This window comes from Bufo bufo, chromosome 5 (genome assembly GCF_905171765.1).
Source record: "Bufo bufo chromosome 5, aBufBuf1.1, whole genome shotgun sequence".
NCBI lineage: Eukaryota > Metazoa > Chordata > Amphibia > Anura > Bufonidae > Bufo > Bufo bufo.
In genome coordinates this window covers 37,428,552-37,449,116 of record NC_053393.1, presented here as the reverse complement: position 1 = coordinate 37,449,116, position 20,565 = coordinate 37,428,552, and the positions used below count along the sequence as shown (strand labels likewise).

The following is a 20,565-nucleotide window of genomic DNA, read 5'->3' as shown; positions in this document are numbered from 1 at the left end:
TGTATGCACCCTAGAGGCACCCCATGGGCTGTTATTTGGCATTTCAGAAGCCCCAAGAAAAGTTATGTCTGGGACCTCCATTGCATTGCTAAGATCTGCCCCACTGCACCCCAAACATCTGCCCAGTCAGCCCATTAAAAGGGGTTCTCCAGGAATTTAGAAAATGAAAATACTTAAATATCACTTTATTATAAATATATTCCCCAATACCTTTCATTATTTATAATGGCTCATTTTGTTTAGGGAGCAATTATCAGGAGAAACAAAATGGCCACCATCCTATTAATACACACAAAACCTGTCCTAATCATACAGGAGGACAAGTGACTTCTAAGCACTGACGTAATGAGCTGCCTCATCCTCCTCTCCTACTTGTCAGGGGTTATGATCCTGAATACAGCTGATAAGATCTTCAGCTGAATCTCTGTAGAAATGGAGTTCATGAGAAGACATGAAGTACAGAGAGGACGGACAGGACAGACTGTGGTCATGGAGAATGCATACAAGTGCTGCTTCTCATTATCCATATTAACCCCACCCTCCTCTCTGTACTTCATGCCTCCTCATGAACTCCATTTCTACAGAGATTTAGCTGAAGATCATATTAAACTGTATTCAGGATCATAGAAGAAGATGAGGCCGCTGTTTAACTCACTGCTCTGAATTACTTGTCCTCCTGTGTGATTATGACAGGTTTTGTGTGTACTAATAGGATGGCGGCCATTTTATTTCTCCTGATGATTGCTCCCCAGACAAAACAAGCCATTATAACTAATGAAAGTTATTTATGAACATATTTATAATAAAGTAATATTTAAGTATTTTCATTTTCCTAATTCCCGGAGAACCCCTTTAAGCACCAGTCTCAGTTTAGCAGTGCAGCCTGGGAACGTTTGCTACTGCTCTACAGCTGGAAAGGTCGCCCTCTCCCCTGGGCTCCTGGACAATTGAACTGGGTGCATAGGTGGTATGTCTGCCCCGTTAGTCATTTGTTTCTTTTTAGGCAACCACTTGTGGCCAATAGGGAACCCCTGATCTCTGAGGCCCCAACCATTTGCTTGGTTTGCATGGTGGTAAAGTCCTTCACTTTGTCCCTGGAGGGAGGGACCCAAACCCAGGTTGGCATCATTCCTTATTTTTGTGGATGGTGAGCATTTGTGCTTAGATACCTTCTCCATAGGCCTTACATCATTAAAGAAGTTTTCTAGGGAGATTTAACAATTGAAAAAAACAACAACAAACAATTGGTACTTAACTCCGCTGATCCAAGTTCTTCTTTTGCTCCGGTCTCCACGGCTCTGCACTTCCTGTCCCAGCTCAACACAGCTAGAAATGCTTGGAAAGGCCAACTTGGTCAGCCATTAGCTGAGGCGGGTCACTGCTTAGACCAGTGACTGGCTGAGCTAGCCTTTCCTAATATTTCCTGCTGTGTCAAGCTGAGACAGGAAGTGCTGAGCAGCAGGGACTGGAGCAGCGGGGGATCGGCGGAGTACCGATTCTTTGTTCTTTTAACAACTTCTGGACTTAAAAAAAAAATAAAAAATACACAAAAGAGGGGAAGAGGATCCAGAAAAGGAAGGAGGTGGGCAACCACCCACCAAGGACGTGGAAGTAAGTTTTGGCATACAGATCGAAAAATTATTATGACTATTGTTCAAGTATTTCTTCAACAAATTGTCGTATTTCCGAGACATTTATGAAGCCAATATGCCCCAATCAAGGCATTTTGGGGGGAAGGGGAATGGAAGAACATAAAGCAGGGGAATAACTCATGCTCGTAAAGCTTTTGTGCTTTGTTCTTCTCCAGTCACTCCGCCATTCAATTAAAGGCACTGGAATGATCTTCTTTATATTTCCTGTGGGGGGAATTCATGACCCTCGATGTTCCAGCAGTAAATTACAAAAGTGAGTAGCATCCCATTTATACTTTGCAATGGGAATAACGTCACTGTAGCGTACGGGCATGGCAGGATAATAGGTTCCATAAAAATCCCAGCTTTCATTGCACTTTCGCATTGTGGCAGGAGGCCATTATGCCGCCACATTGTAACATTATCCTTAATCTGGGATTCATTATCTTGAAATAACTGTTGAATAATGGTCGCTAAGAGCGCTGGACCGAAGTCACACAAAAATGTTAAAAAACGGTAAATTTTGTTTTTGGAAAAACTTTTTTCTACATTCCATATTAGAGGTCAACCATGTAGAATTGAAAATACTCAAATCCTGATCACCCCCCAAAGCCTTTACTTTGTAACAGCACCGAATAATGGAGCGTTTCAGAAATGTTTATTTTTTTGTCCCCACTTTTGGACGAAGGGCGTGTGTTTGATAGAGACAGTCCGTGCAAATGCTATGGGCTTCAGGAGAGCAGCCTTGGCCCAAGTTGGCCACAATCCAAATTTTATTAGGTGGTGATTGGTGTATAATTTTAAGGCCCTTGTCTGGGTAACAGTGGAGTCCCAGAGGATTGAACTATATAGCCTATTATACTTTTATCCACAATTATGGAAAGTGGAAATTCCCCTGCCATCTGACATCAAGCTATTTGCTTCACAGTAGGTCTTCTGTAGGATTGGACCAGACGGGCTAGCCTTTGCTTCCCAAGTACATCAATAAGCCTTGGACTTCCATGACCCTGTTGTCGGTTCACCGGTTGTCCTTCCTTGGACCATTTTTGGTAGGTACTAACCACTACATACTGGGAATACCCCACATGACAAACTGTTTTGGAGATGTTCTGACCCAGTCATCTAGAAATCACAATTTGGCCCTTATCACAGTCGATCAGATGCTTACCCTTGCCCAAGCGTCCAACATCAACTTCAAGAACTGACTGTTCACTTGCTGCTAATATATCCCATCACATGACAGGAGACATTGTCACCAGATAATCAAGTGGCTTATCCATATAAATAAATATCCTCAACCAGGAACTCTACCAAATGGGTACTGTAAGCGGCAGTGGTGGTCACCCTACCTTCTTGCAATGGGAAAGTGAGAAGGAAAACCATGCTGGACCCCACAGTCCCAGTATGGTGAGGAATGAGAGCATGAATACACAACAATCCCTTAATGACCATCCAAGGTCTTTTAGTGGTGGGTGGAGAGTCTCTGCAGTCACGTCTTTTGGCATTGTTGCTGTACAGTTGGGTTGAAGGGATTTGCCCATCTTAGACTTTGATAGCATATCACTAGGATATGCTATCAAAGTCAGAGAGATGCAGGTCTCACCTCTGAGATCTGCTTGTATCTCTAGAATGGGGCACCTGAAGTGAAGAAGAGCAGCCGCGCATGTGTGTGTGCCCTCCATTCACTGATACGGGAGTTCCAAAAATAGCCAACTAAGCTCTGGCTCAGCTATTTTTGGAAGCCCCATAGCGGCGAATAGACAGCGCATGGTGCAAGCACGGCCACCTCTCCATTCACGTTCATGGGACTGCTGGAAATAGCCGAGCCAGAGCTTAGCTATTTTCAGAAATTTCATAGCAGTGAATGGACGGTGCATACTTTGGGAGGCCACTTCTGGAGATAGGTGCTGGTCTCAGAGGTAGGACTACAGCCGGGAAGCTCTAAACAAGGCTTTTAACCCTTTGATTGCCATGGTTCATCACCAAAGCATGAGCAAAGGTTACTCCTTCCATTGATTGGATCAAGGGGACTCCCAGCGACTAGATCGGAGACTGGTGACCTATCTACAGTCAGCCCTGGGGACGTACAAGCGACCCCAGGGCTGACTGTGTACTCCGTGTTGCCCTTGTAGAAGCCTTTATATGTCATTATATATATAGAACAAAGATGTGAAAGATTAACAAAAGTGTAAAAAAAAATGCCAAATACTAAAAAATACCACTATTTAGCACAAAGTAAATTTTTATTGTGTGTGCACTACATAAAACCGAAAAGCTCACGCTTATTAGGTTTTCACACGACTGAAATAACTTGAGAGAGGAATGTAACAGATTATTTAGTGTGAAATGTGACAGTAGAAAAAAAAGGTAAAGATGGCTTTTTTTCCTACATTCACGCTTGAAAAAAATGCTTAAAGTACACATTTATATGTATCCTGAAACAGCGCCATTTCTACTGCATAAACCAAGTCAGCCATATCCAGAAACAGCAGGGAAGCAAAAAATAAAAAAAATGTAGCCATTAACGTCCTTTTAGGAAGTTATTTTTAATTACATTTTTGCAAGTAGATACATACGGTATTGCACTCGGCTAAATTCACACCTACGTCATTGCTCTCATTTACAGCAGAAGCCATGAACCTATGACAGATGCTAGAAGCTGATGATCGGTGGAGGTGTCGGGGCCCCACGATCTTATATCGATGACCATTTCTTTGGATAGGTCATCAATATGTAAGTCCCGGAATACCCCTTTAAAGGCCATATCCCTATTTACCAACTTTTTAGTTGGTAAAATTAGGGAATATAAGCTTCGCACCCTGGGAATGTCCTGTCTCCACCCGGGAACACCCATGTATGGGCGGGGTTTACATTAGCCCCACTCATTTTTGGCCTGGGACAGTTAAAACCAGGGACAGTCGGCAACTATGCTTATATTATCACAGAAATCCTGGGTCTGCAGAGGATTTATCTTAGCTCTCCTGCAGATGGAAGAAAATGTTCTCATATTAGCCAAAATCCTCCAAAAAGGAAAAGACACCCATCTGTAGACAGCAGTTTTGTGGTTCTTGCCCCTCGTCAGTACAGATTAGACCAGTGGTCCCCAACCTTTTTTTGCACCAAGGACCAGTTTCATGCAAGACACGGGCTTAGGGGGTGGGCGGGGCTTAGGGGTGGGCGGGGCTTAGGGGGTGCTAGTCGGCGCTGACTGATTCAGGCGCATAACAAAACACAAGGTGCATATTAAAATATATAACACTATATAACGACTATATAAACTGACTAGGGTCTCTGCTGCACTGGTCCGTATTTTTCACACTATAAGACGCACCGGACCATAAGACGCACCTAGGTTTTAGAGGAGAACAATAAGAAAAAAATATTTTTCATTACACCTCAGGTCAGACCAGCAATCAGACCCCCAATGTTAATCAGACCTCTGCTGACAGCCCTAATCAGACCCCAATGTCAATCAGAACTCAGATCAGACCCCCAATGCCTCAGATCAACCCCCCACCCTTTAGCCATCAACCCTGTTTCCCCGAAAAAAAGACAGTGTCTTATATTAAAATTTGCTCCCAAAGATGCGCTAGGTCTTATTTTCAGGAATGTCTTATTTTTCCATGACACAGGGGGATCAGAGGAGGGAGGGGGGATTACCAATTTAGTACCCCCTTCTGATCCTCCTGTGTCATTTTGATTGCCCCCTCTGATCCCCCTGTGTCATTTTAAGTGATCCCCCTCCCCTGTGCCAGCGGACAGTGGATTATTTAGTCTCTCCCCCCTCCCACCTTCACCAGACATCCCCCACCACTTTATCAGACATTCCCCCCCTACCTCAGTCACCCCTGTGTGTCTGTGCCGGCCAGATTCCACACAATGTGCCCGACTCCTGCCCCGAGCGACTCACTCCATGTCTAATTGTGAGTCAGCCAGACTCCGTCAGGGCAGAGCGAGCAGCAGGCGGCAGCTTGTCCTGGCAGCGGCGCGGGCTCTCTGATTTATAGAGACCTCGCACTGCCTGAACAGCTCTGGCTGTGCTGCGGCCAATCAGTGAGCTGCGCGGCGGCGCCCGCCACTAAGGTCTAGAGGAGTCAGATGCCCTACAGTAGCTTCGGGGGCCTTACATTTCGGGGGGTGCCTTATTATCGGGGAGGTCTTATTTTTGGGGGGATGCCTTATATTACAGCGAGAGGCAAAACTGGAAGTAGGTCTTATTTTCGGGGGAGGTCTTATTTTCGGGGAAACACGGTATCAGTCCCCATGTCAGCCATCAGCCCCTATGTCAGCCATCAGCCCCCCATGTCAGCCCCCAGCCCCCCATGTCAGCCCCCCATGTCAGCCATCAGCCCCCATGTCAGCCCCCAGCCCTTATGTCAGCCATCAGCCCTTTTGTCAGCCATCAGCCATATGTCAGCCCCCAGCCCTCTATGTCAGCCATCAGCCCTTTTGTCAGCCATCAGCCATATGTCAGCCCCCAGCCCTCTATGTCAGCCATCAGCCCCTCCTTATGTCAGCCATCATGTCAGCCATCAGCCCTTATGTCAGCCCCCAGTGCACATAAAATAAAATAAAAACACTTGGCTCTCCTGCTCCTGGACGCCACCGCTCCTCACCATCGCGATCCTCTTCATTCTGCTGTCGGCTGTGTATTGCGGCGCACAGTGTGAGGTCACAGAACGCCCTTACGCTGTGCGCAGCCCTGCACAGCCGACAGCCGAGCCGAGGACCAGGAAGCGGTGAGTACAGATCCTTCACCGCTTCCTGGTCCTCCTGTACTAATGAAGCGCTTCCATAATGGAAGCACTTGATTTGTACCGCGTTAAAGACGGCCCTAATTGCAGCGGCCCGGCAAACAATCTTCCAGCGCCCGGTCCTGGGCCGCGGCCCGGCGGTTGGGTACCGCTGAATTAGACGACTAACTGGATAATATTAAATTTGACGCAGATTTGTAGGGGATCACTGGTTCTCATACAATGAAGGCATCTCATCCAACCAACCAGAACCCTGCTATATGCTGACGAGGGGCAGGAACCCCAAAACAGCTGTCTACAGATGGATGAGCTAGTTTCCTTCTTCCAACTAGAGGAGGAGCTAATTTGCATATTGTTCCCATGGAGCTTTGCCCGAAATTAATTCTTCATGCACCAGCTGGATCTCTTCAATATGAACCAGTACCCCCCCCCCCCCCCCCCCAAGAGGTGATGCTTGTTATTGGGAATCCTGATGGATAGTGTAAAGTACGAAATATAATAAAAAATAATCAGTCTAATGTATTAGAACGCCGTCAGCACCACTGATACTGTCAGTGAATGAAGGTCACCACCAGACCACAGTCCCAGTATCTCCATCAGATGCAGATGATGCGACTTGACAGACGCTCTAGAGATTGGCACCTGCACCCAGTGCGCCCCCCAGTTATTCCCACCGGTCAAGCCAATGGCTGCGCACAGAACTCCCGGGGGAATGCGACTGAAATGGACACTCTCCTCTCCTCCAGTTTTATTTTGGCTGCATTCCTCCATGCGTTCTATAAATGCTATCACCATGGCAATCCCAAGAGACCCGTCTCCATAGAAACACCTGTAATCTGGATAGGGCTTACTGGGGCACACACGGCGCTCTCGCGTTGGCACAGTGGATTTCAGAAAGCCATCTAAATGCACTGTATTTAAAATGCAAGAGAGAAATCTGATTACTTCAGACCTGGCAACAAAGTGTCCATTCTATCTACGCAAGAGCCATGGGGGACTATACCATGAGGTATAGAAGTCCACCACAAACGTACGACACAAGCGCTGCAGCCAACTTAAAAATAAAAAATAAACGGATTGCTGAGTTATGAAGAGTTCCGCAACTTTCAAATAAACTTTGTGCTTGATTTCCTCACTATCTGCAAGATCTTTACTTGCTGTCAGTGAGGAGGAACTGGTTGGGAATGTTGTAAACAACATGGAAACATATTAACACACATCATTTCAGAGGAATGTGTAAATTGGAAACAATTGTGGCAAAACCGCAACTGTGAAAAGTATTAGGTCCACACAAGTTTTCCAGCCTCTGGAAGTAGAATAAAGGTTTTCACTCACTATCTGCAAGTGTATATATCACATACATGGTGAGAAAACGAAAATCAAAAGAAACAGAAACCTGCAGAACTTTTTATCGCACGATAGTAAAAACTGGAAAACATGGCTAAATGGCAAGAGATTATTAACCTTGTCAGTAAGGGTTAATATTATAGTAGTTATATTCTTGTGTATAGGAGGCAGTATTATAGTAGTTATATTCTTGTACATAGGAGCAGTATTATAGTAGTTATATTCTTGTACATAGGAGCAGTATTATAGTAGTTATATTCTTGTACATAGGAGCAGTATTATAGTAGTTATATTCTTGTACATAGGAGCAGTATTATAGTAGTTATATTATTGTACATAGGGGGGCAGTATTATAGTAGTTATATTCTTGTACATAGGAGGCAGTATTATAGTAGTTATATTCTTGTACATAGGAGGCAGTATTATAGTAGTTATATTCTTGTACATAGGAGCGGTATTATAGTAGTTATATTCTTGTACATAAGAGCAGTATTATAGTAGTTATATTCTTGTACATAAGAGCAGTATTATAGTAGTTATATTCTTGTACATAGGAGCAGTATTATAGTAGTTATATTCTTGTACATAGGAGGCAGTATTATAGTAGTTATATTCTTGTACATAGGAGGCAGTATTATAGTAGTTATATTCTTGTACATAGGAGGTAGTATTATAGTAGTTATATTCTTGTACATAGGAGCAGTATTATAGTAGTTATATTCTTGTACATAGGAGCAGTATTATAGTAGTTATATTCTTGTACATAGGGGCAGTATTATAGTAGTTATATTCTTGTACATAGGAGCAGTATTATAGTAGTTATATTCTTGTAGATAGGAGCAGTATTATAGTAGTTATATTCTTGTACATAGGAGCAGTATTATAGTAGTTATATTCTTGTACATAGGAGGCAGTATTATAGTAGTTATATTCTTGTACATAGGAGGCAGTATTATAGTAGTTATATTCTTGTACATAGGAGCAGTATTATAGTAGTTATATTCTTTATCAAATTTCTTTTTATTTGAGAAAAATACATAGTCATGTAGAGAGTCATACATCTTGTGTCCAGACGCAGCTGGATAAGTGCATAGTCAGCAAACACAATATGTTCAAGATGATTGCATACCCGACTTCAGATAATAAAGTGACATATGTAAACTAATAACTGATGAGGGGGGGGCCATAACAAGACAAAGGAAGGCGGGTTGGGGGAGAGGGGGGAGGGGGGGGGAAGTTGGATGTCAGTCAAAATCTTAAGTCAAGACATATCTAAGCCTAGAATTTGCGGTATAGCTTCCAAGGAGACCATAGTTTTACAAAGACTGCTCTAGAGTGATCTTCCCAGTGGGATAATTCTTCAAACCGATATAGTTGGTCAATTTTTTCGGTCCACATCAAGAACGAGGGAGCTGATTCATTTTTCCACAATAGAGGGACCAGCAGTCGAGCTGCTGTAATAAGCATGGTTTGTAGATTATACTTTGAGGGGGTTAGCGTGCCATTTGGACACCAGAGCAGCAGGAGTTTTGCATCTAAGGTAATCTGGCTATTACATATCCTGTTTATAGCTGCTTCTACTTCAACCCAAAACGGTTTTATTTTCTCACAGCTCCACCAGATATGAGATAAAGAACCAATGTCTCCTCCACACCTCCAGCAACTATTTGGGATAGCGGGATTGAGCTTGTGAAGGAACTCCGGTGTCTTATACCATCTTGTAAGTAATTTATAAGAGTTTGCCTGGATTTTAATACAACGGTTGAAACCATGTGAGTGTGTGAGGATGAACGCTTTTTCAGGTTCTGACAGGGACAGGGACAGCTCCTTCTCCCAGGCTGCAAGGAACCACAGATCTGGAGGTGCGGAGGAGAGTAGCTCCCTGTAGAATGTGGAGAGAGGTTTCTTGGGGCGAAGGGCGTTCGAGATTTTCCCCTCTATCCATGAGGGATCTACTGTAGGCCTGGGAAAAGATTCCAAAAGCGCCAAATCTTTCTTAAAAGCCATAAGCGCTAGGAAAGAGGCTCCTTGAACCCTCGGGATTTCATATATTTTACTCCAATTTAAGGCACCTGATACAGTTATGATGTCTTTCAGTTTAAAGTTAGATAGTAAAGCCCAAATTCCTGTTGCATCAGAGGTGGTAGGGTGAACATGTGCTTGCAGCAGCTCTAAGGGGAGACTCAAGCTTGGGAACCTAAGGGTCGAGGACCCATATAGTTTAGTCCATTCCAGTAATAGACCTTTCCATAAGGGCGAGGTAAACTTATTATTAGCAGTACATTTGCGTAAGCCCCATAGGACTAACTTGTCCTTATATGAAAGCAAATAACACTCCAGTCGGGAGACAAGGCCGAGAGGGCGCCAAGAGATGAGGCTCAAAGCTCTGTTCAGCATCGATGCTTTGTAGTAAAGGTAGATGTCGGGTAGGCCGAAGCCTCCCAACCTCCTCTCCCGAGTGAGAGTGGCATAAGCCAATCTAGGGGACCCACCAGACCAAACAAAGGATGAGATGACCCTGCGGACCTCCACAAAGAAAGAATGGGGTAGCCAGATAGGGAGTGTTTGGATGAGGTACAGCAGTCTGGGGACAATAAAAGCTTTAATGAAGTTTTTCCGCCCAATCCAAGAGATAAACGGAAGTTTTAGAGATTGTAAGTGTGATCTAATGGATTTCAGTAGAGGGAAATAATTTAACACGAAAAGATCTTCTGGTTTTGCTGAGATATGGGTACCTAGAAAAGGGATTGACGTGGTGGCCCACGAAAAAGCAGCAGAACCTTTAAGCGTGTCTACAGTAGCGGATGGGCAAGAAATATTCAGGGCCTGTGACTTAGTATAGTTGATCTTAAAATTTGAGACCGCTCCATATTCTTCAAAAAGAGCTTGAAGTCTGGGGAAAGAGGTTAGAGGGTTGGACGTTATGACCAAAAGATCGTCTGCAAAAGCGGCCGTTAGATGGGTATGCGACCCCAAGGTGATCCCCTTAATGTCCGGATCTTGCCTGATCCTGGCTAGTAGGGTCTCCATGACAATAACAAAGAGGGCAGGTGAGAGTGGGCACCCCTGCCTCGTCCCATTAGTAATGGGAAAAGCTGGAGAGAGTGTTCCATTAATCCGTATTCTGGCAGAGGGGAGCGAATAAAGTGAGAAAATGGATTGGATGAACTGGTCCGGAAGGCCAAACTTCGACAGTGCCCGAGACATGAATTGCCAACTGATTCTGTCAAAGGCCTTTTCTGCATCTGTACTGAGAAGAGCTAAAGGTATTGAGTGCTGGCGAGCATGCGTGATCAATTGTATGACACGGACCGTATTCTCACTCCCCTGTCTGCCAGAGACGAACCCCACCTGCTCCTCGTTGATAATGCCAGGGAGAACCGACTGAATCCGTTGAGCCAAAATCTTGGCCCACCACTTCACATCTGTATTTAGAAGCGAGATAGGGCGGTAACTCCCGCAATTTAGGGGGTCCTTATTTTCCTTGTGGATTACCGTGATATGGGCTGAAAGTGATTGGGGAGGGAGGGAGCCCCCTTGGAGTAAGTGGTTACATAAGGTATTAAAATGGGGAATTAGGGTCTGCTTAAAGGTTTTGTAGTAAGAGATGGTAAAACCATCAGGGCCCGGGCTTTTCCCTGAGGGTATGGAGGAGAGAACCCTACCAATTTCATCGTCTGTGATAGGAGATAAGAGCTGGGCTGACTGAGCGGGGGTAATAGTAGGTAACTGGAGGGAGGAGAGAAACTTCTCAGTTGCCTCACCTAAGTGAGCTGGTGACATATTATCTGGTGTTTTAAGGTTGTATAGGTCCCTATAGAAGGCACAAAAGGTCTTTGCTATGTCTGGGGTCCCTTTATGAAGGACGCCTTTGTCATCTTTAACTGCAGCAATAAAGGAGTCAGTTTTTTGTTTCTTCACTAAAGCGGACATTAGCCTATTCCCTTTATCCCCGTGCGCATACGAGCGGAACTTGGCTCTAAGTAACAGTTTAGCTGACGTGACATTTAGCAGGTTCTTGAGCTTAGTGCGGGCTTCTGAGAGCTCCAAGGCACAGCTAAGGGCCTGGGAGGCTTTGTGCGTTAGCTCTAGAGCCTGAATCTGGGATAGAAGTGTCGCCACAGCCTGATTCCGTTGTTTTTTAATATGTGCACCTAAGGCTATTAGTTCTCCTCTCAGGACCGCTTTATGGGTTTCCCAAATAATGGAAGGGGAGGGAGCGTCAGGGCCTGAAGTATTAGTTGTGAAGAAATCAGTGATGATAGAAGATAACTTAGCAGCATGGGAGGGGTCTGAGATAATGGTCTCATTAATGCGCCAGTTCCATTCCCTCTTGTCATGGTCTTACCTGCTTGCTGCTCTCCTTCGTTTGACATGTGCTGGCGGCCATCTTGGTTTCTGGGTTTCTTGTAGCCTTCCACCCTGCGGCTCCTCCTTCCCCTGGGAGGAGCTGGATGCCTAGCTCATATATATAGGAGGTCTGTGGCTTCAGTTCCTTGCTTGGTCCTCTTGTGTTCACATGCTTCTAAGACTGCTGCTGCTTCTGGTTCCTGATCCTGGCTTCGTCTGACTACCCTGCTGGTTCCTGATCCTGGCTTCCTCTGACTACCCTGCTGGTTCCTGATCCTGGCTTCGTCTGACTACCCTTCTGGTTCCTGACCTCTGGCTTCGCAAAGACTCTGCTCGGTTTCACCATCCGTTTGGACTTTTGCTTTACAGCTTTATTTTCAATAAAGCCTTCTTATTTTCACTTATCTCTTGTTGTACGTCTGGTTCATGGTTCCGTGACACCTCTTTGGGAGGTCCAGCAGGGACACACTCAAAAATACCGGAGCGTGGTCAGACAGGGTGATGTTCCCTATGTGAGAATTGATGACTCTGTTAGCCCAAGATTTAGATAAAAATAGATAGTCTAATCTATGGTAAGATAGTTTAGCAGCTGAATAAAAGGAAAAATCCCTACCAGTAGGGTTTGTGGTGCGCCAGATATCTAGAACTCCTAACCTCTGCAGGGCCAGTTTAAGGCGCCGCAAACGGGCATGTGTAATGGCAGACTTCCCATTAGAAGAATCTAATAAAGGATCAAGGGTAGCATTAAAATCACCTCCTAGAATAACCATTCCCTCCTTAAAGGAGGATAGTAGGCCTAGGGTCTGAACGAGCCAAGCAACCTGCCCTCTGTTGGGAGCATATACAGTTGCCAGGGTAACAGGAGTGTCAGCGATAGTGCCCTTAACAAACAGGTAACGACCCTCAGGGTCTGCAGAGACGGCAGAGTGCTTAAAGGGGAGCTGCTTGTGGATCGCTATGCTGACACCCCTGCTAGCCGAACTATACGTGCTGTGGAACCATTGGGAAAACCTTTTGGGGGGCAATTTGGGGATCTTACCCTCTCTGAAGTGGGTTTCCTGGAAGAATGCTATAGACACTTTATCCTTTTGTAAAAGGGCCAGGATTTGGGATCGTTTGCAAGGCTCGTTCATTCCCCGGGCGTTAAAGGAAGAAATCACAATAGACGACATTCTGAAATAGAAAGCATACAGTCAGCATCTGAAAATACAATATGTGACATCTGATGGAGGAGGAGGGGGGGGGGGAGACACACGAGGAAAGGAGGGGAGACAAACAGGTACTACATTAAACAATGGTGCAAATACATTTTGCATAGGGAGCTCTACTGAGCACCTGACTACACGACCCTTTCTCATCACGGCTACCAGCCGGGGTCTGTCAGGTGGGGGGTCCCGCAGAGCTATAGAGGGCCAAATACTGGCCATCTCACAAAGAAAAGGGGTGACCCAGAGGTACCACCGGGTTAACCCCTGCAATTATCAAATGAGCAAATAGCAGGCAAGGTCCAGAGCTTTAAACAAACCAGTAAACAATCTGGAAACGGATCAGCCTCATTAGAACCATGGAACAGCCTTCATCCACAACAGGCGGACAGGACAGGCCTGGAATTGGGCCCTGTGCTCTCAGAAAACGGTGAGGCACCAGGTAACTTCTCCAGGAGGCGCTCAGTCCCGGTCATTTCGGTCAGAGCTGGAAACAATGCAGAAATCTTCTGTATAACTTCTTATATTCAGGTAGGAGGATAATCAGGCTTCTCGGCCCTAGCTTTGGGCGACTTTTTATTGTAAACAGGGCGCCATTCAGCTGCTTGGGGTGGCGGGAGGGGAGGATCCTCCATGTCGGCCGGCATCCATGAGGGAATATCGATCGGGGGTAACCCCAACTGGGCCCAGCTGGCATGCAGATCCCTCGGCGAACGGATGGAGATCTGGCGTCCGTTTTTGAGGACTGCGATCCCGAACGGGTAAAGCCACCGGAACGGGGTAGCTGCAGCTCTAAGGGCATCCAGGAGCGGCTTGAGGATGCGCCGTTTGGCTAAAGTGGACGGGGCCAGATCCTGGAAAAACATGAGCGACGTACCTCCATACTGCAGCTGCTCCTTCTCTCTGCCGGCTCTCATGATTGCTGCTGTATCAACAAAACTTAGGAGGCCGCAGATGACATCGCGTGGGGGATCCGTATTCTTAGGCTTAGGCCTAAGTGCCCTGTGGATTCTTTCGATCACGATACGCTCTGCTCTTTCAGGCCCCAGCAGGTCAGTGAAAATCTCATGCGCCACCTTTTCCAGCGCTTCACTGGCGAACGATTCAGGGAGCCCGCGGATCCTCAGATTCCTCCTGCGGCTCCGGTTCTCCTGGTCCTCGACCCTCAGGAGCGCTTCATTAAGCAGGTCAGTGTGGGAGCTGATCGCTTTATACGTCTTCTCTTCCCTCCGGATTGCCGCCTCTTGCGCGCCTTCCAGGTCTGACACCCGGTGACCCATGTTCCGGAGGTCCTCTTTGATTTCCGAGAGGTCTCTTTTAATCGGTGCTAACGCTGAATTAAGCACCTCCAGGAGTGCCGCTTTAGTGAATGAGCCCCTCTGCCTCCTCGATTTGCAGGTGGAGGCATCCGAGACACTCCCGCCATCTGTGTCTTCCTCCATGTCGGATGCCTGGGCAGGAGCGGGCGCCATCTTGGGGGTCTCAGCCGACCAAAGCTTCGGTTGTTTTTTAACAAATTGATCCATGTCAGGCTGTCTGGATCTAACATGGACTGGATCAGCCTGATCCTTAGGTCGATCCCTACCTGTTTTACCCATCAGAGCTGTGCTGTTAGCTTAATATAGGGGTTAATTCGCCGGTATGGATGAGGAGCTCAGCAATCTGCAGCCATCAAGCTACACAGCCAGGCTCCGCTCCCATAGTAGTTATATTCTTGTACATAGGAGGCAGTATTATAGTAGTTATATTCTTGTACATAGGAGCAGTATAATAGCAGTTATATTCTTGTACATAGGAGCAGTATTATAGTAGTTATATTCTGGTATATAGGAGCAGTATTATAGTAGTTATATTCTTGTACATAGGAGCAGTATTATAGTAGTTATATTCTTGTAGATAGGAGCAGTATTATAGTAGTTATATTCCTGTACATAGGAGCAGTATTATAGTAGTTGTATTCTTGTACATAGGAGGCAGTATTATAGTAGCTATATTCTTGTACATAGGAGCAGTATTATAGTAGTTATATTCTTGTACATAGGAGGCAGTATTATAGTAGTTATATTCTTGTACATAGGAGGGAGTATTATAGTAGTTATATTCTTGTACATAGGAGGAGCAGTATTATAGTAGTTATATTTTTGTACATAGGATGCAGTATTATAGTAGTTATATTTTTGTACATAGGAGCAGTATTATAGTAGTTATATTCTTGTACATAGGAGCAGTATTATAGTAGTTATATTCTTGTACATAGGAGCAGTATTATAGTAGTTATATTCTTGTACATAGGAGGCAGTATTATAGTAGTTATATTCCTATACATAGGAGCAGTATTACAGTAGTTATATTCTTGTACAGAGGAGCAGTATTATAGTAGTTATATTCTTATACATAGGAGCAGTATTATAGTAGTTATATTCTTGTACATAGAAGGTAGTATTATAGTAGTTATGTTCTTGTACATAGGAGCAGTATTATAGTAGTTATATTCTTGTACATAGGAGCAGTATTATAGTAGTTATATTCTTGTACATAGGAGCAGTATTATAGTAGTTATATTCTTATACATAGTAGCAGTGTTATAGTAGTTATATTCTTGTACATGGAAGGTAGTATTATAGTAGTTATATTCTTGTACATAGGAGGCAGTATTATAGTAGTTATATTCTTGTACATAGGAGCAGTATTATAGTAGTTATAATCTTGTACATAGGAGCAGTATTATAGTAGTTATATTCTTGTACATAGGAGGCAGTATTATAGTAGTTATATTCTTGTACATAGGGGCAGTATTATAGTAGTTATATTCTTGTACATAGGAGCAGTATTATAGTAGTTATAATCTTGTACATAGGAGCAGTATTATAGTAGTTATATTCTTGTACATAGGAGGCAGTATTATAGTAGTTATATTCTTGTACATAGGGGCAGTATTATAGTAGTTATATTCTTGTACTGTACATAAGGGACAGCATTACAACTTCACTGTGGTGTATTTCCAAATTCCTATGAAGTACATTACTCAACAGAGGGCAGCAATGATTACAGAATAAATGTCCTCACTAGGCAAAAAGAATATGTTCTCCAACCTGAGGAATGACGGGAGTAACAATTAGAATAAAAAAGTTACAGACACATAGAATATGTTCATTGTATACCTATATCTAGAACCATTTGTTACATTGTTGTCATATCATCTGGAAACTTTTACCACACCTTTGCTCTTCATAAGAGTTGTAATTGGAATTGCCCTTTCACTGTAAGACAGGTTTACTTTTGTGAGCACATTTTCGGTAATATACACAGTATGCCACAATACCATATATAAAGTTCAGTGTAAAATGACTGTTCCTATTTCTATTTGTGCGTCAGCATGGAGGCTGTGGTAAAATATCACAATTAGGTTACATTCACATGAACATATTTTGTTACTGTGTCCGTTCCGTTTTTTTTTGCGGATAGGATGCAGACGCATTCATTTCAATTGGACAGCCAAAAATGCGGAAAGCACACCGTGTGCTATCCGCATATGTATGTCCATTCCGTACCCCCGCAAAAAAGATAGAACATGTCCTTTCTTGTACATTTTGCTGACAAGGATAGGCATTGTTACAATGTATCCGCAAAAAAACGGATGCCATACGGAACGTCATCCGTTTTTTTTGCGGATCTGCAATTTGCGGACCACAAAACACATACGGTCATGTAAATGTAGTCTTACAGACGGTTTACACACAATTTCCATTATTATCACAGCCTTAGGGCTCATCCACACAATGTATTTTTTTTTGTCTTTCTGTGCCGATTTTGGCAGCCTATATGCAGATCCATTCCCTTCAATGAGTCCGCATAAAAAATGTAATATACTCTGTGTGCATTCCGTTTCCGTATGTCCGTATGGCTAAAAGAACATGTCCTATTATTATCTGCATTACTGACAAGGATAGGACAGTTCTATTAGGGGCTGGCCGTTCCGTTCGGCAAAATGCGGAATGCACAAGGCAGGTATCTGTGTTTTGCGGATCCGCAATTTGCAACTTTCATTTGCATGAGCCTTTATTCAGATTCACCCGTATGATGGCTTTGAAATCAGTGGAGACAAATACCTGTCTCTGGTTCTCGGTCTCAAGTCTTAGCCTGGCTTCCACGCATCTTCTCGTTTCCAGGAACGCTTGTCGCTGAGCCCGATCTGACAGGTAGCTAATGAAGATTCCTGCAGTGTTCATACACATAAACAACACAGCTTGTGCCACGATCTAAAAAAAAAAATAAGTAAAAAGAAATTGTAAAACATTTCAAAAAGTCACGCATTTCTCAAAATTCCTAAAGAAAGCCCATAGGATAAAAAACAAAAAGACACACATATAAAGCATAATTGGTAACTCAGTTGTGGAGCTCTGCAAGCTAATGGCCCAGAAATGTTCCACCTTCTCACATGTCAGAAGTCCTCTTAGGCTTTAGGTCCCAGGTGTGACAACAACCTCTATGCCCTTTATATTCACACTCTGCACACTGCGCCTACATCACCATGTATCCCTTTAGGCCGGATTCAAACACAGCACTTGGGTACATTTTTTATGGTGGGTTTTGTTGTTGACTGTTTTTGGTTTCCAAAGAATGCATCGGCCAGAAGTTTATTGGTAGTCCACAGGAGAATATGAAAGGGATTTTTTGGGTCTACAAAGTACACACCTGTAGGAAAAAGACTGTACTATACTTACTGTTCGGAACATGCATGGATCGGCCTCCAGGAACCTTGTCATGTGAAACTCTTCTTTTGAAAAAATCCAGCTTCTGCTGACATTACATGCTTTACCTGGTTTCCGGTCTGGACTATGGATGAGATGTCACTCCCACTGTGGAAGAGGCCAGAACTATTCCTCTCCCTGGCACATGCGCAGAAGAAGTAGATTCAGGACCAGGAGTCTTCACAAAGGAATAGTTCTGGCCCCATCTACAGCAAAGTACCATCCATGGCCTGAAACCTGTCAAGGACATGATGTGTTGCAAAAAGATGGATTTTCAGAAGAGTAGCATCACGTGACCAGGTTCCCGACTGGCCAACCCAAGCAACTTTGGGATGGTAAGAATATTATAGACTTTCTTCTACAGGTGGGCACTGTGTGCCTGCTGGGTCCCGAAACACCCTTTGATGTTCTCTATGCACAGCGAGGCAGATATTCAAACTAGGGTTACATAAGCAAATCTTGGTGTAAAGTCTGGTGGCGTCAACTCCAGTAAGTTTATTAACTGGCACAAGCCTGTTAATAAATTTGGCACATTTCCCACCAAAAATTTAAATGGACACCAGCTCATAGGTGCCATGGAGTTAAACTATAATTTACACCAGTTTCTGGCATCACTTATAGTAAACCTGACGTCAGGGGGACACTATACCCCTCTAGCTAGGCCCTGACCACTTTTTAAGCCACTTTTGAAAAGACTCAAATTTTAGCTTAACTACGGAGTGCGCCAAAAGCTGTCACTTTTCTGACATAAAACAGCTGATATATATATTGCACTTAACATGTTTTACCCTATGATTTTTGTTTCCATAGTATAGCATACAGTAAGGCTGGGACCAAATTTTTTTTTATGGTGTTTTTGCCTACTTTTGCCTTTTTTTCTATATGCCGTCTTTGGTACCTTTTTTCCGAAAAAATGCCAACTCCATATGTCAGCTGAAAGTCTATGGGAAATATGAAATGCAGGGGAGAGAGGCGTTTTTTGTGGAATTTTTTGCCATCAGTTGACGTTTTTGTGTCTCTGGTATTTTAGTTTTAAATGCAGAATTTTAAAGCTATGGTGTTTATTTCAGAGGATTTTTCTCTTCTTCTTCTCTGCATGGAAAAAAGCCTAAACAAACACCAAACGCACAATTGTTTTAAAGGAAAAAAAAAACAAAAAAAACACTGAAAACGGCATAAAAAATCCACGCGGTGTGGGAAAAAAACATAAGTGGTTTTTAGTGTAAACAAACACTAGTCCTGTATGTAGGGTCTGTAAGGGTGGTTCCACATGATATGTGGAATTTAACACTCCCTGCACTGCGGAATTCTGTTTTCAAAAAGTCTCAAAACTGGGCTATTGCAACTTTTTGGGTTCACTTGCACACCATTTTGGGGACTTTTTGCATTTTTACACCACACCAGTTTTAAAAAATAAGTAGAAAAGTAGCAGTGGTTAGTTATGTTATTGCGTTTAAGTCCAGATTTTTTTGCAAAAGCCACTCCCACTAGGGGTCAGGTGTAGAAAACTGGAGTAGCATTTCCAGACAAAAGTGTTAGGCTACTTTCACACTAGCGTTCGGAGCGGATCCGTCTGATGTTTCATCAGACGGGTCCGCTCCGATAATGCAGACGTTCGCATCCGTTCAGAACGGATCCGTCTGCATTATTACTTAGAAAATTTTCTAAGTCTGAAAGTAGCCTGAACGGATCCGTCCAGACTTTACATTGAAAGTCAATGGGGGACGGATCCGTTTGAAGATTGAGCCATATGGTGTCATCTTCAAGCGGATCCGTCCCCATTGACTTACATTGTAAGTCTGGACGGATCCGCTCGCCTCCGCACGGCCAGGCGGACACCCGAACGCTGCAAGCAGCGTTCAGGTGTCCGCTCACTGAGCGGAGCGGAGGCTGAGCGCTGGCAGACGGATGCATTCTCAGCGGATCCGCGTCCACTCAGAATGCATTAGGGCTGGACGGCTGCGTTCGGGGCCGCTTGTGAGACCCTTCAAACGGAGCTCACGAGCGGAGCCCCGAACGCTAGTGTGAAAGTAGCCTTAGATTTAAAGATGAGTCATATTTAAGAAACAAACTACACAAAATACATCAACGCAAATTCAAGGATAACGGATTTCAAATATTATCCTCATAATAAATTCCCCTCTGTAGCTTTAAAAAAACACATTGTTTAGCCTTTTTTAAATTTCAGCAAAAATCACCGCAGTCAATAGGAAACAGCCGACATATATTGCTGTTTTTTTTTGTAGATATATTTTGTCATTTCTTTGCTCCATTTCCTTTAAATCACAGCAGGCTCCTGATTTACCGTTTTCTTCAGTCCTTGTTCAGATTTCCATATAGGAAAAAAAAATATACTGAAAATATGCGTTGCAACTAATTAACATCACCACAAAAAACGCCTGTAAAAAATTTCTTGGAGCAAAAAAATGAAGTAGTGTGGCAGCTGCCTAATAACACTGTATGCAGTAAGCCCATGAGCTCCCTCTAGTGGTGCGTAAACAAACAAATGAGCCACTGACATGAGCAT

General features: G+C 44.0%; 1 protein-coding gene across 1 annotated transcript in view; it reads right to left on the bottom strand.

Annotated features, from left to right (window-relative positions):
• ADCY8 (adenylate cyclase 8) overlaps window positions 1-20,565 on the bottom strand; it is a 305,922-nt gene that overhangs the window by 178,273 nt on the left and 107,084 nt on the right. Inside the window, exon 2 of the mRNA XM_040432058.1 lies at window positions 17,397-17,546. Within this exon, the coding sequence (XP_040287992.1) occupies window positions 17,397-17,546 (150 nt within the window). The remainder of the gene's footprint in view (window positions 1-17,396; window positions 17,547-20,565) is intronic.